At 40.5% G+C, this 15,336-nt stretch overlaps 1 protein-coding gene across 1 annotated transcript in view; it reads right to left on the bottom strand.

Annotated features, from left to right (window-relative positions):
• The window catches only part of LOC126175253 (juvenile hormone esterase-like), a 121,860-nt gene that overhangs the window by 93,915 nt on the left and 12,609 nt on the right, over positions 1-15,336 (bottom strand). Inside the window, exon 2 of the mRNA XM_049921895.1 lies at positions 5,557-5,691. Coding sequence (XP_049777852.1) covers positions 5,557-5,691 — 135 coding nt within the window. The remainder of the gene's footprint in view (positions 1-5,556; positions 5,692-15,336) is intronic.

The raw sequence follows: 15,336 nt of genomic DNA, 5'->3' as shown, positions 1-15,336 counted from the left end.
TACACTGTACTAGTGCCGACATTGTGCATGCTCTGTTGCCTGTGTCTATGTGCCTGTGGTTCTGTCAGTGTGATCATGTGATGTATCTGACCCCAGGAATGTGTCAATAAAGTTTCCCCTTCCTGGGACAATGAATTCACGGTGTTCTTATTTCAATTTCCAGGAGTGTACATGGCTCCTGCTGGTGCTACACAGTTGTCTCACTGCCGTTGCATCCTTGGTGTTGTGGTGGTGTGTTGGTTTCCAGCAATGAAATTCGAACTCTGGCAGGCGTTGTTTTTATCACGAGACTTTCCCTGGCGTGGTGACATTTCCCTGCTAGCTACACGGTTATCGCTGTGCGGTACAGCTTATCTCTGCACACAGCTATCGTGGCTTCACGATCCCCTTATGTAACCTTGTGACCCACAAATCGCCACTGTGTCGGCTGCCGACTCGCAGCTATTAATGCTCAATGGTGGCTTCCAAACTACTTGCCGTTATTTTTGCTAAAGATTATAGTTTCTGCTTAAATGCTGGGTAGCGGCACTACCCTACAAAGGGTAGTACAGATCATTAAATCCTGTGATATTTGTCAGAGGGAAAAAGTGTCAAATGCTATCAGTAGAGGACATGAATGCAATCACACTGGTCAATTACCAGAGATCTCAGGAAATTTCTCATATTTTGGTAGCGGTGGAGGTTTTCTTGAAAGGTATAAAACTGTTCTCCTTAAGAAAAGTGACACCAAGGTTGTGCACAACAAGGTGGCTCTAGATTACTTTGTTAATGTGGCTAAGCCAAAGTGAGAGCTGTAAAATAAGAGTACTCAATTTTGCTTGATGAGATGGAAAGATTGGATGGGTGGAAATCAAATATAAATAATACACATTTCCATGTATCATCCTTTGAGTTACCCCACAGAACGCCATGTGAGAGAAATAGGATGACTTCGCCATACCTATTACATGACAATCATTGATATTGGAGCAATAACATGGTAGAATTTGAGAAGCTAATGAATACATTGGACTGTGAGAGTACTCTTTTTGCTCCAGAAGAAATCTTGAGAGAGGTGAGGACCAGCAGTTTAGTAGAAGAATTATTAGAATTTCTTCTGTGGAGTGAAAGTAACGTTAATGACAAAAAGAAATTGCTTGGAGACAAGATGCAGAGATAAGATGAAGCTAGGATTCGCCATTATGACAAAAGATTAAAACTTCCTATGTTCAAAACTGATGATATGGTTCTAGTGAAACACCACAAGAAATCAGGTGAAATCAAACATGAAATCAGTAACATTAAATTCATTTGTCAAGGACCATTTCACATTCTGTATGCACCATATGCAAATACAAATTATCTATAATATCCAATATCAGGGAAGCACTTAGGTGTAAGAAACCTTGTAGACTTAACAACGTATAAGTTGTGAGTTTCTCAGGACAATGCGCAGATGTGAACAGGCTGAGGGAATGATAAAAAGATAAATATATGTTAGCTTGAGTTAACAGAAAATGGAGATTAATAATTTGTCATATTTATTATTTTGATCTATGTTTATGTACAAATAGGTGTTAAAAGCACGTTCTAATACATTTTACTTTAGTTATAGAAAAGCATCGTATCTAATTACATGCCAAAATACAAAAACTGAGGTTCTAAGAGACCCTTAACAAGTAAAGAAGTTTGTGATTGTGTTCACAACAAATCATTGATGGAAAAGAGATGGGAAAGTGGCTGGCTTGTTAAGAGTACGGACGTGAGTATCTGTCCATTCGGACGTTCTGAGATGAAATTTTGTACGTGCTGTTTGGAGACTAATATTTGGTGTGGATACATCATTTTTATGGAAAAGTTGTCTCTGAAAAGAACAAGTCGTGGGATGCAAGATTTTTTCAGACTTTATCTAGATGGAAACGTTGGACGTAGCAACGTCAAACATAATGGCGGCGGTGGGCGTAACGACCCATTGTATTTTTTTCCATTATTATTGATGATGAACAACCAATCATCAACTTTAAGTTTCTCGCTGTTCTCATTTCTGCCATTTCTCATTACGTTCGTCTTTCTACGGATTACTCTCAAGCCTTATCTTGTACACATTAGACTGTTCATTTCATTCAACAGATCTTTACCTTCACTGAGAATAGCATTGTGATCAGTGACTCTTATCATTGGTATCCTTTCACCTTGAATTTTAATCCCACTCTTGAACCTTTTTTATATTTGCGTTAGAGCTTTTCGATATATAGATTGAACAGAATGAGTGAAAGACTGCTCCATCTACAGCAGTGTCTTGCTTAAGACCCAGCAGCGCGAGTTGTATTAGAAACCAAACTGTACACCGAAGTTGATAATCAATTGAACGTGGAGGTGAGCTTATCATTGTGTACTGTATCAAGTGATAATGTTCAGCGACTGTAACAAATATACATTTCATTCCTGTGGACATGGACTGTTTCTAAGTGAAGTATTGTATATTATTCAAACTACAATAGAGTGATCTAATATTTTATGTAAGCTGTGGTATCCCTCCTGCAGAAGTAAATCTAGGCTTTCTAGGGACCAGTACAGTGGCGGCACGGATGGCCCGAGTAGTTTTTCGTCCGACACCACAGTAAATAGCTCAGTCTGCATCTGCCTTCAACACTTTGGGACGAGTCTACCTATCGTCCAGGTGTCTGTCGTACCTTCGATGAAGATCACACTGAACATTTGGCTCGGTGAGATTTTCGAGCTTTGTTCGATGGCAAGCTTTCTAGAGATTAGATATAATAGATATGTGTGACTGAGCACCCACAACGGTCTCCATATTTACCGCCGGTGGACTTGTACCAATGAGGAACTATACACGATGTTCTGTACCAGACAATACCAGCTTCAATGGACTTCTTCTTACGGGGAACTGTAAAGTCAGTGTGCTATTATTGTTAATGTCTTCAGTCCGAAGATTGGTTTGGAGCAACCCTCCACGCTGGTGTATCCCACGCAAGCCTTTTCATTTCTGCATAACTACATCAACATACCCTCATCTGAACCTGCTTACTGTAACATAGTCCTCGTCTCATTCCCCAATTTTGACCCACCACACTTCCTTCCACTACAAGGCTGACGATTCCTTCAAACTGAACTATAAATATCATTTCTCTCAGATTCAGACGCTTGCAAAATCGGATGGTCGTTCCGGAATAAAAAGTTTGTAATCCTTTGCGTTACTCTGACTCCATAATTGAGTGATCAGTGTGGCTGACTGCCAGGGGAAAGACGTGGGTTCAGTTCCCGGTACTGCCACAGATTTTTCGTTAGTGGGATAGGTGGAACGGGGTACATCGAACCTCATGTTGCCGTTGAGGAACTACTTTAATGAGAAGTAGCGGTTCCAATGTCTGCCGGGAGAGCTGTGTGTTACCCCCACGTCTCTACATACCGCATCCAGATGACTAGATTGACTGAGAAGACACGGCAGTCGATAGGTCACGATTGACCTATTTGTAGCCAGAACAGCGGTTATTTCCCTTTCCTACTCCCCTACACGTAAGTCAAAATTTATCCTAAGTAAAATTTATTTCAAAAATGGTTCAAATGGCTCTGAGCACTATGGGACTCAACTGCTTAGGTAATTAGTCCCCTAGAACTTAGAACTAGTTAAACCTAACTAACCTAAGGACATCACAAACATCCATGCCCGAGGCAGGATTCGAACCTGCGACCGTAGCGGTCTTGCGGTTCCAGACTGCAGCGCCATTAACCGCACGGCCACTCCGGCCGGCCTAAAATTTATTTCATTCCATCATTGCTGGTGATACAGCAGCCGGTGTAAGATTTCAGATAAAAATACTGTTTCGGTTGTGGAGTTTTTATTTTCAAATTTCAATGACCCTTTTCACCTGTCGTAGGTATATTCAGAGTACGGTCACGGCGCATGCCGTCCGTAAGATGATACCGAGCGAGGTGGCGCAGTGGTTCGCACACTGGACTCGCATTCGGGAGGACGACGGTTCAATCCCGTCTCCGGCCATCCTGATTTAGGTTTTCCGTGATTTCCCTAAATTGTTTCAGGCAAATGCCGGGATGGTTCCTTTGAAAGGGCACGGCCGATTTCCTTCCCAATCCTTACCTAACCCGCGTTTGCGCTCCGTCTCTAATGACCTCGTTGTCGGCGGGACGTTAAACACTAACCACCACCACCACCGTAAGATGATTACACGATGCGAATACATCGGCGAAATGCGACTGGAATATCAAAAAGATGAAAATTCTCATTGCCTGCCAAGGGGTTCCTTACTTGTTGTCACGCTTAAAGGACGCCGCATAAGTTAAAAACAGATGCACAGCAGAGCTTCATGAAGTGTGAGTACAACGTGTATAAGCGGTCCCGCAGACAAATATAGAATGTGGAAAAGCATAGTAATCGGACCTAGTGTGCAAGTAGTGCGGTAGAATCCCAAGTTCTTACCTTCATTCATATGGAACACATGGTCTTGTGAAATCGAAAGAATGTATTTGGAACACCCTGTATCTCTCGCCCATTGCGAAACAGCACTCAAACTTCTTCACCTCGTCAATGGAGCGGATGTACCGTTCATAGACCGATACAGTAACAAGTGGTCTGTATCACACAGCTCTTAACGGTATTTAGACTACAGTGAATACGACAGAACTTTTTTATTTGTTTAGTGACTTTGTAACGTCCCCTTTGGAAAATTTTATGAATTAATGTACTGGTAAACCTCTTACGTTATCTGATTTTCAAACAGGTGAGCAAAACTGAACGTACTCAGACATTTCTCTCTTTACTTATTCTGATCAACACTAAAATGACACACAATATTTTTAGCCCAACGCTATCTGACTTTCAATAATCCCTACAAAAGAATGGCCCTGACTAACAATAACCTATACCTTTCATGAATCACTTACCTCACAAAAATCGTCATTACTCGAACTACTGCAATACAGCGTGCGCCCATACTGCCAGCTAAATGAAAGATTCTATCTACTGAAGGCACTAACTACTGATAGTAATAGTTAGCAAAAGAAAGATATTGGTACAGAACAAACAATGTATTTACCTTAATAGTGTTCAAAAGTCATAATATATATCAGTTCATGACATCCAGTCTTACAAATTTCCTTTTTCTGACGGACACACGTCCAGATTGTCCGCTCTCAAAATTCTGCCATCTGTCTCCCCACATCCACCACTGCTGGCAGTTCACGTCCAACTGCCCAACGCTATGCGCTGTTCAGATCCAGCTGCTCAACAATACAATAGCTAATATTGCAACAATGACAAGCAGCCACAGACTGTACACAGCACAGTCGGTGATTTTCATACAGAGCACTACGTGGCGTTACCAACATAAAAACCTAAACAGCCCTATTCCAACAATGCCAACCAGCCACAGACTGCACACAGCACAGTCAGTGATTTTCATACAGAGCCCTACGTGGCGTTACCAACATAAAAACCTAAATAGCCTACTTACAACTTTTGATTTCAAGACGAAAGGTGTGACAGTGAAAAGGAGGTAAAAGCCAGGGGAGAGAAGCGGCCAATGGCACCAGACTCACCGCGAAGCGCAGCTCCCCGACTGGCGGCTCGGCATAGGGTATCCCACGGAAGGCGGTGTAGGTCGTGTTGTAGACGCTCTGGACGACGGTGCCCAGCAGCGTACCCTGCTGCACGGTGACCTGCACGTCCTGGGCCTGCGGAAACAAAGTCACAAGATGCAGCGTTTTTGAGCGAGTGAGCAATATATTCGACGCCACCTTCGGTTTCTCAGCTCGACGCTTACGAGAAAAAAACCTGTTTCTGTTAACAGACTAACAGCAAGTCGACTGAATATTAATAAAATGAGGCATTTCTTAAAATTATCAGCCCTTACAAGCTGTGACACCTGCCTCACTGAAAAGGACATTGTAGATATACTAATGTTGTTTTCGTGGTCCTCAGTCCTATGATTGGTTTGATGAGCTGTCCAAGCTACTCTATCCTGTGCAAGTTGAAAGGTCTCTGTGTACTGCATCGCTATAAAAAAAGACTTAAATTACCTAATTGTTCACATTCAAGCCCTAAATTAGATTTTCATTGAACATATTGTCAGTCTTCTTAGCTGGGTGGTAACGTGCTCGTCTCCCATGCAAGCGGGCCCGGGTTCGACTGCCGGCTGAGTGTTGTGTTGTCCTCATCATGATTTCATCCTCATCACCGGCGCACAAGTCGCCAAATGTGGCGTTGAATGAAATAAGACTTGCACTTGGCGGCCGAACTTCCCCGAATAGTGGCCTACCGGCCAACGATGCCATACGCTCATTTTCGTTTTAATTGAATATATTTTGTGCTTCTAGATTTCGATCCTTCTCATTACCGTCTGTGTGAAAGTGCATGCGAATGTATTTTTCGTGTTTACTTTGGTAGCTAGTAGTATGGAACTCGCTGTCTGCTGTGGTCAGTCTGACCAACTTCGCGTGTTCAGTCAAAGCAAAGATATTTGTGCCTTCTAAGTCATCTTTTTCGACAGTGGGTAGGTGGGTACCGGAAGCAACCCCTTTGGTCTGTATTGGCTACCTGGGAGATTCATTGTTGTGGGGTGGTTAAAATCTTGACGCTGGGCAGTCGGTGAGTGTGGTCGGTAGCTTAAGTCTGAGCTCAGAGTGAGATGCGTAAGACTTCAGGCTAACTGAAGTAGTATAGTTCACTTTTTATTACAGCGACGCGGAGGAGTGTATAGATGGTCTATACATGGTAGATGAACTTGAATACAGTATTATAGAAATGGAATAGGACGTAGAAGAAGATGAAATGAGAGATATGACACTGCGGGAGAAATTTCATAGAGCTCTGAAAGACATGTCGTAACAAGGCTCCTGGAGTAGACGACATTCCGTCAGAACTACTGATAGCGTTGGGAGAGCTATCCATGACAATATGTATGAGAAAGGCCTCAGATTTAGTGAAGAATAAATCCAATACAAAAGAAAGCAAGTGCTGACAGGAATGAAATTTACAAGATACTAACACGAATTCTTTACAGAAGAATGGAAAAACTGACCCTACGACGTCTCTTAGAAGATAGGCTAAGGAAGGGCAAACCTACATTTATAGCTTTTGTACATTTGGAGAAAGCTTTTGAAAATGTCGACTGAAACACTCTCTCTGAAATTCTGAAGGTAGTAGGGGCAAATCGCAGATAACGAAAGGCTTTTTACAGCTTGTACAGAAACCAGACGGCAGTTGTAAGTCTTGAGAGGCAAACACTGGTTGAGAACGGAGCGATACAGGTTGTAGTGTATCCCCGATATTATTCAGTCTGCACATTAAAAAAACAGTAAAGGAAACAAAATAAAAATCTGTAGTAGAAATTAAAGTTCAGAGAGAATAAATAAAACTTTGAAGTATGCTGATGACATTATATTTCTGTCTGAGAACGGACTAAGAAGATCAGTTGAATGGAATGAACTATGTCCTGAAAGGAGGATACAAGACGAACATCAACAACGGCAAAAGAAGGATAATGGAACGTAGTCGCATTAAATCAGGCGATGCTGAGGGAATTAGATTAGGAAACGGGAAACTAAAAGTAGTAGATGAGTTTTGCTATTTGGGCAGCAAAATAACTGACGATGGCCTATGCAGAGAGGATATAAAATGTAGACCGGTAATAGCAAGAGAACTGTTTCTGAAAAAGAGAAATTTGTTAACATTGCATATAGACATAAGTGTTAGGAATGTTTTCTAAAAGCATTTGTGTGGAACGTAGCCATGTGTGGAAGTAAAACATGGATGATAAACAGTTTAGATAAGAAGAGAATAGAAGCTTTTGAAAAACGCTGAAGATTTTATGACTAGATAGCGTGACAAATGAGGAGGCACTGAACAGAATTGGGGAGACAAGATCTCTGTGGCACAATTTGATAAAATGAGGGGATCGGTTGATATGACACAGTCTGAGGCATCAAGGGATCACCAATTTAATGTTTGACTGAAATTTAGGGAGTAAGAATCTTAGCGGGGGACCAAGAGATGAATACGGTAAGAAAATTCAAACGGATGTACGGTTGCTGTTGTTATTCGGGGATGAAGAGACTTTAAATGGGTTATAATGAAATGGCATGCAGGGCTTTTTAAACCTACTGAACTACCGAATGCTAATGAAAATAAGCGCTCTGATATTTTCTTTTATAGTAGATTATTTAGGGTCGCCATCCAACGAAGTTGGGAATAAATTAATTACAATTAATTAAAGAAATTATTAACTTGTTGCATAGTAACCACTAATATGTCAGTATTCTCATAAAATGAACACTGAAATTAGTTTACTCAAAAGCGTGATCATACTGAATTAAAACAGTTAGTTAAATTAAAACATAATTCTTTAGATTCTAATCAAAATTCAGAATTTGGCCCTGCAAGAATACTGTGCTTTGGCAACGACAGGTTCGATGTACTAAGATCAATTTCGGAAGGGGTGGCTGCGCTGATGAACATTCATGAAATATAAATACAATTTATTTTAATCAAAAACACAAGTTAAACACTAGACAATAAACAACTTGTAATAACGCTTGCCGTTGTCTGAGTTAAGTTTAACACAGTTTCAAATGGTTGAATGGTGTCGGACCACATTAAGGGGAAGGTATGTGAAAATTCTGGGAAGAGGATAGAATAAATGCACGTACTTATGAAAGATCCATACTAAAGAACAAAGCTCAAGACACGTTACGCCTTCACAAAAGAGTAAGGGAAAGATATTCGTGACTTCCGAAGTAGCAGTCTTTCGACAAATGCAATTGCTTAAAACATTCTCACTTAAATAAAACCGATACAAGGTGGGGGAGGGGGGAGGGACCATGTGGAAACTAGATTTAAAAAAGGTAGCATATTTACCAGGTGGCTCAATATTTTCAACAACGCTTAAATTACATGCGCGACGCGCAAAGAAATATAAAATGAACTGCAAGAAATTTATCCCTCGTTGGACACAGAGAGCTGAGGGCTCAACTGGCTCGTCCAAGCACCTAGTTCGGATTAACAAAGCAAGCACGCTATCAATTTGAAATTAGAAATTTCACACGGTAAAGTACACTAAAAGCCATTAATTACTTAGAAATATTCCACACAACGTAAATTCACTCCAGGGAACAGATTGATTACCGCTGAACAACACAGAAGGCAAGTTCGCGCCATGTGGTGCAAAGCATAAAGCCAAATTTATCAAATCACTGGCGAAACCGAAAGAAATCAAAGCGGAATAATAAATGAAAACATTCACACGAGAATGTATCCATGCACGCCTACACACTTAGAAAAATCTACTGCAACGTAATGTCAGCATCACTAAAAGGGAACCCTTTGCACACTAGAAGTTCTGGTAGCACCAAGAAAGTACCAGAAGACACTTATTAAAATTGGTAAATTGCACCATGGCCTTTCTAGGATCCAAGAAAATTTTGTTATCAGTCTTGCACATTAACTTGGGATTTACAAAGATATTGGATTAAAGTGGCAATTGATTTAGACACCTAACCAACAAGTTTCCTATGCTCTCAGAGGCAAAAGTCAAAGAGGGTATATTGTGAGGCCACAAATCATGGACCTAAGTAGAGATAAAAGTTTTGAAGATTTTATGACTCACCGCTGCAAAATACTAACACGACTTCTTTACAGACGACTGGAAAAACTGGTAGAAGCCGACCTCGGGGAAGATCAGTTTGGATGATAGAACACCCGAGGCTGATCGGAGAAGATAGCTAAAGGAATGGCAAACCTACGTTTCTAGTATTTGTACACTTAGAGAAAGCTTTTGACAATATTGACTGGAATACTCTCTTTTAAATTCCGAAATACAGGGGGGGGGGGGGGGGGCAAGGATATTTACAATTTGTACAGAAACCAGATGGCAGTCGTAAGAGTCAAGGGGCATGAAAAGGAAGCAGTGGTTGAGAAAGGAGTGAGACAGGGTTGTAGCCTATCCCCGATGTTATTCAATCTGTATATTGAGCAATCAGTTAAGGAAACAAATGAAAAATTTGGAGTAGGAATTAAAATCCAAATCTAATGAAATCAGGTGGCGCTGAGGGTGTTAGACTAGGAAACGAAACACTTAAAGTAGTAGAGTTTTGTTATTTGGGGAGAAAATACCTGATGATGGTCAGGGTAGAGAGGGTATAAAATGTAGACTGGCTATGGCAAGGAAAGTGTTTCTGACGAAGATAAATTTATTAACATCGAGTATAGATTTAAGTATCAGAAAGTCTCTTTTGAAAGTATTTGTATGGAGCGTAGCCATGTATGGAAGAGAAAGAAGGACGATAAACAATTTAGACAAGAAGAGAATAGAAGCTTTCGAAATACTGAAGATTGGATGAGTAGATCACATAACTAATGAGGAGGTACTGAATAGAATTGGGGTGAAAAGGAACTTGTGGCACAGCTTGACTAGAAGAAGGGATCGGCTGGTATGGCAATTTGGTAAATATCGTAGAGGGAGTCCAAGAGATGAATAATCTAAACAGAGTCACAAGGTTGTAAGTTGCAATAGTTATTTGGAGATGAAGAGGCTTGCACAGGATAGAGTAGCATGGAGAGCTGCATCAAACCTGTCTCTGGACTGAAGACCAGAACAACAACAACATTACTCCTCAAGAAATGAAAGCATGAGTTGGTTTCAAAGAAGGGGTTCAGAAGTTTTTGGGAAATAAGAAAGATTCAAGTTACTGTATGTGGAATAAGCGAACAACATGCTGGACAAATAAAAAACCTTAGAAGGCAACAAGAGTCTAAAGGTACTCTTACTTCACTTACATTTAGACAAACCAAGGGAGAGTGAGAGAAGGACGGCGTGAGAAGATTCACCAAGACATTAAAGGAATGGAAAGAAGGTATCAGGGGCGATGGAGTGCATCCATGACAAACAATTCCTGTTGGCTGCTGCAGCGTGATAGTCATGCACTACACAAGAGAACGTATGGCAAAAGAAGGTTATTATCCAGACGTCCGCCGTACTGTTGACTTATTCACGTAAGTGAGCAAGAGGATTGAATTTGGTGCTTTTCCTTTGAATTTTATGTGGTACAATAAGTCTTAAGTTAATGCGTTTTGTTTTATTTTTTTGCACAAGACTGTCTCTTCTATGAAAATAGTGCAATTGGATATATATTTAATTCATGTTCTATACTTTTGTGGGTCTTATTACTCATACATAATGCAGAATTGAAACTTTAAAGTATGGTGTAAAGTTTTGCATTGTAAAATTTTTAAGAATCCTGATGTGATACATGAAAATGGAATTATGTTATGGTAATCATACATCTTCAAAGTATGAAATGAATTACTGGATTTCAAAAACGCATCAAAAAATATAGCTGTGATTATAAAATTAAATACCGGTTCAGATATGTGAATAATGAGATATTCAAGTGGACTTGTAAGTTAAGCAAATAAATACATATACACAATATAATTAAATTCACGCCAGAGCTGGGAGGAGTCTCTGTCATAAATTTGTTGGGCCAGAGTAAACGTCATTAAATGCAATTACTCACTGTTCATTTCCAGGAAAACAACAAATATACTGTGTAATCTCTGACAAACTCTCTAGAAACGGGGTTTATCTGCCTACACAGTTTGCAAGTAATCATACAACACGTAACCCAAGACCAAATATAAGTTCAAATACCGGACAGAAAGAAGCACAGAACAACAAAACCTAAAGAATACGCCCTAGAACACGAAATAAGAACAATATCAGTTTAGTAAATTAACAATAGATCTCCAGAGATAGAAGAAAAAAGAAGGAGGATTAAGGTTTAATGTCCCGTCGAAAACCATGTCATTGTATATAAGTTGTATATATGAAAGCAACTGTTTTTTAAAAAGCTTGTTTAACTGTACAAAAATGTATTCGTCTTCTTACAGTTTAAACTGGATAAGACAGAAAGAAATGTTCCAAGATAAGGACTGATTACAGAGATCATTATAAACTTGAATACATTGTGAGGGCTCTAAAATCCGTCTTATACAGGAAGAAGCTGGAATAAACTTCGGAAATATGGATATCCTCCAGTTTCTCATACTCCAGTTTGTATTTTGGTTAGGAGAGTAAAAAGAGGCAAAGATGGTATTATGGGTTAGTGGTTGCCACATGGGCTACCTTAATATCTAACAAGCCCGCACATTCTAGCGGTAACCTCGGTAAATATTAGTAGGAAGTTCGGGCAAGTGCCACAGAATGCGCTGGCGCAGTCAGTTATGTTGAACGTTAGTGGTAAGATGCTTTGTGATTTTTCTCATTTAAAAACTTTGAAAGGTAAGAATACACAGAAAGATAGATCCTTTATCATTTAGCTACAAAATAGCAGGTCAGCAACTGGAAGCAGTTAATCCCATAAATTATCTGGGAGTACGCATTAGGAGTGATTTAAAATGGAATGATCATATAATGTTGATCGTCGGTAAAGCAGATGCCAGACTGAGATTCATTGGAAGAATCCTAAGAAAATGCAATCCGAAAACAAAGGAAGTAGGTTACAGTACGCTTGTTCGCCCACTGCTTGAATACTGCTCAGCAGTGTGGGATCCGTACCAGATAGGGTTGATAGAAGATATAGAGAAGATCCAACGGAGAGCAGCGCGCTTCGTTACAGGATCATTTAGTAATCGCGAAAGCGTTACGGAGATGATAGACAAACTCCAGTGGAAGACTCTGCAGGAGAGACGCTCAGTAGCTCGGTACGGGCTTTTGTCAAAGTTTCGAGAACATACCTTCACCGAAGAGTCAAGCAGTATATTGCTCCCTCCTACGTATATCTCGCGAAGAGACCATGAGGATAAAATCAGAGAGATTAGAGCCCACACAGAGGCATACCGACAATCCTTCTTTCCACGAACAATACGAGACTGGAATAGAAGGGAAAACCGATAGAGGTACTCAAGGTACCCTCCGCCACACACCGTCAGGTGGCTTGCGGAGTATGGATGTAGATGTAGATGTAGATAGAATTTACAGTTATATTAGACATACTGCTAATTCATAGTTAGCTGTTAATGTATTAACTGGGTATTAGATAAGTATTTAGCTCTCTAATTCTCCTGAAGTTGGTTAATTAAAGGTTGTTTATAACGGATAGCGACGTTTCACTTCCCAAGATGGCGGGGTGGTAATATGGACAATCGCTGTGGTGGTTATATGGGTTACCAACTGAACTGTCCCATATTAAAACCACTGCAAATACTATGTGGTTTGCTGTTTCAGATGCCTCGCAAAGTGGTGAATCTGCAAAAGAAAAATAAAATCCAGGCAATGTCGGAATCTGGATAACATGATATCCGCGATTAAAGCAGTTTCAGAAAAGAGAATGGGGTTTTTAAAGGATTCAAAACAGTTTTCTGTACCATAAACGACTTTGCAAACGCCAGTTCATCTTGGCATACCAGCTGAAGAAGCTGTGTCTAGGATGTTGAAGAGGAAACTAATTATGACTAGTGAAGTGGCAGCTGAACTTGTACATTATTTGCTGATAATGGAACAAAAGTTTTATGGCATAACAAGAAATGATATTAGACATTTGGCTTATCAGTTGTGTGACAGAAACGGTGTAGATCATCCTTTCACTGGCGGCAGAGTCGTTAGGAGGGCATGGTTTGACCATTTTATAAATCGTCATAAAGATTTGTTGTGAATTCTAAAATTCACAGCTAAGTCATTCTCCAGAGCTAATGGTTTCAGTACAGATGCAGTAGACAATTTTTTTGATATTCTTGAAGCTGAATGCAAAAAAAGAAGTATGTTCCTGACCCGTGGATGAGACGGGTTTATCTGTCGTCCAGAGTAAAGTGTCTGAAGTCGTGGGTCTCAAAGGTAAGTGGCAAGTTATGCTCCTGATCCCATTTTCAGCTTGGAGGAGATGGGTTTATCTGTCGTCCAGAGTAAAGTGTCTGAAGTCGTGGGTCTCAAAGGTAAGTGGCATGTTGGTGCTTTGCCAAAAAGGGATCCCTTGTTACAATTGTTTATTGCATGAGTGCTGGTGGGACATTTGATCCACCAATGCTAATTTTCCCAGGAAAAATATGTCTGCCCTTTTGATGAAAGGTGCTCTGCTGGGCCCAATAGGACGATGCCACCCATCTGGTTGGATACAGGGGTATCTGTTTACGGAATGGGTGGATCACTTTATCAACTATGTCAAGCCTATGGAAGAAAGCCCAGTTCTTCTTATTTTGGATGGGCGTAACACACATACCAAGAATATTAATGCTTGGATCTGGCAATAAGGAACCATGACACAATTATAAGTCTACTGCCCCACAAGTCACACAAAATGCAACCATTGGAAAAGTCCTTCATGTCCCCTCTCGAGTGTCACTATAGTGAGAATGTTAGGCAGTGGATGCTCCATAATGATAAACCACTTGGTCCTTATGAGATAACTGAACAGTTTGGAAAAGCATGCATAAGGTGCCAGAGTGGTCAGATAGCTGTGCATAGGTTTGAAGTTTGTGGGATTTTCCCTTGCAATCTAAGTGTTTTCACAGGTGTCAGTTTTGGGACCTCAAACATGGAAGAGTTGGATGTTAACATCCTCCTGAAACATAAGAAAGGAAGCATTCTAAAACAAAACCAACCTTGCTGCCTCGAGAAAACCAGCCTGATAATGCAGAAGGTTCCCCCCAAAACACACGTGAGACCCATACTGGTCCACATAAGGCTCCCACCAGCGACCAGAGCCACCACACACAATGTGCCCAAGACCTAGCAGAAGCTGACCCTAGCACTGTGTCCTACTTTCCAGTAGGAAACATTACGATGTCACCCAAGGACATTTTGACTATTCCAAAAAATAGGAAAAAAACAACAAACAAAGGACATAAGCCAGGTAAGGTAACTGTAACTACAGCGTTACCCTACAAAATATATTTGGAAGAAGCTAAAAAAAGCACGAAGAAAAGGAAGCTGATAAAAAAAGGAAAATGAAAATAACGTAGGGAAAGAAGTGGATAAAAAAAGGTGGATAGAAAGTGATGCTACAAAAGAGATACAAAGAACATGAAACGTGGGCCAGGTGTTGTCAAAAGAAAGAAACAAGGAATAAAAAGCAAAACGCCACCAGTGAAGCGGAAATTGATCATCGATCTACAATCTCATCATTAGAGAGCTCAGAGGAGGGAACGATAGGCTCTGAAGTGTCAGTTCTAGAGCCGCGTATTGGTGTTGAAGAGCCTGGAGATGAAAATGCTACCTGCCTTTTTTGTGAAAGGTTATATTCAAAAGAAACTAAAAGAGAGCTATGGATCCAGTGCCTAATGTGCGAGATGTGGGCATACAACGAGTGTGCTGGCTGCGAAAGAGAACA

Source organism: Schistocerca cancellata, chromosome 3 (genome assembly GCF_023864275.1).
Source record: "Schistocerca cancellata isolate TAMUIC-IGC-003103 chromosome 3, iqSchCanc2.1, whole genome shotgun sequence".
NCBI lineage: Eukaryota > Metazoa > Arthropoda > Insecta > Orthoptera > Acrididae > Schistocerca > Schistocerca cancellata.
The sequence above is the reverse complement of the archived record's forward strand: the minus strand, read 5'-3'. Positions and strand labels throughout refer to the sequence as shown.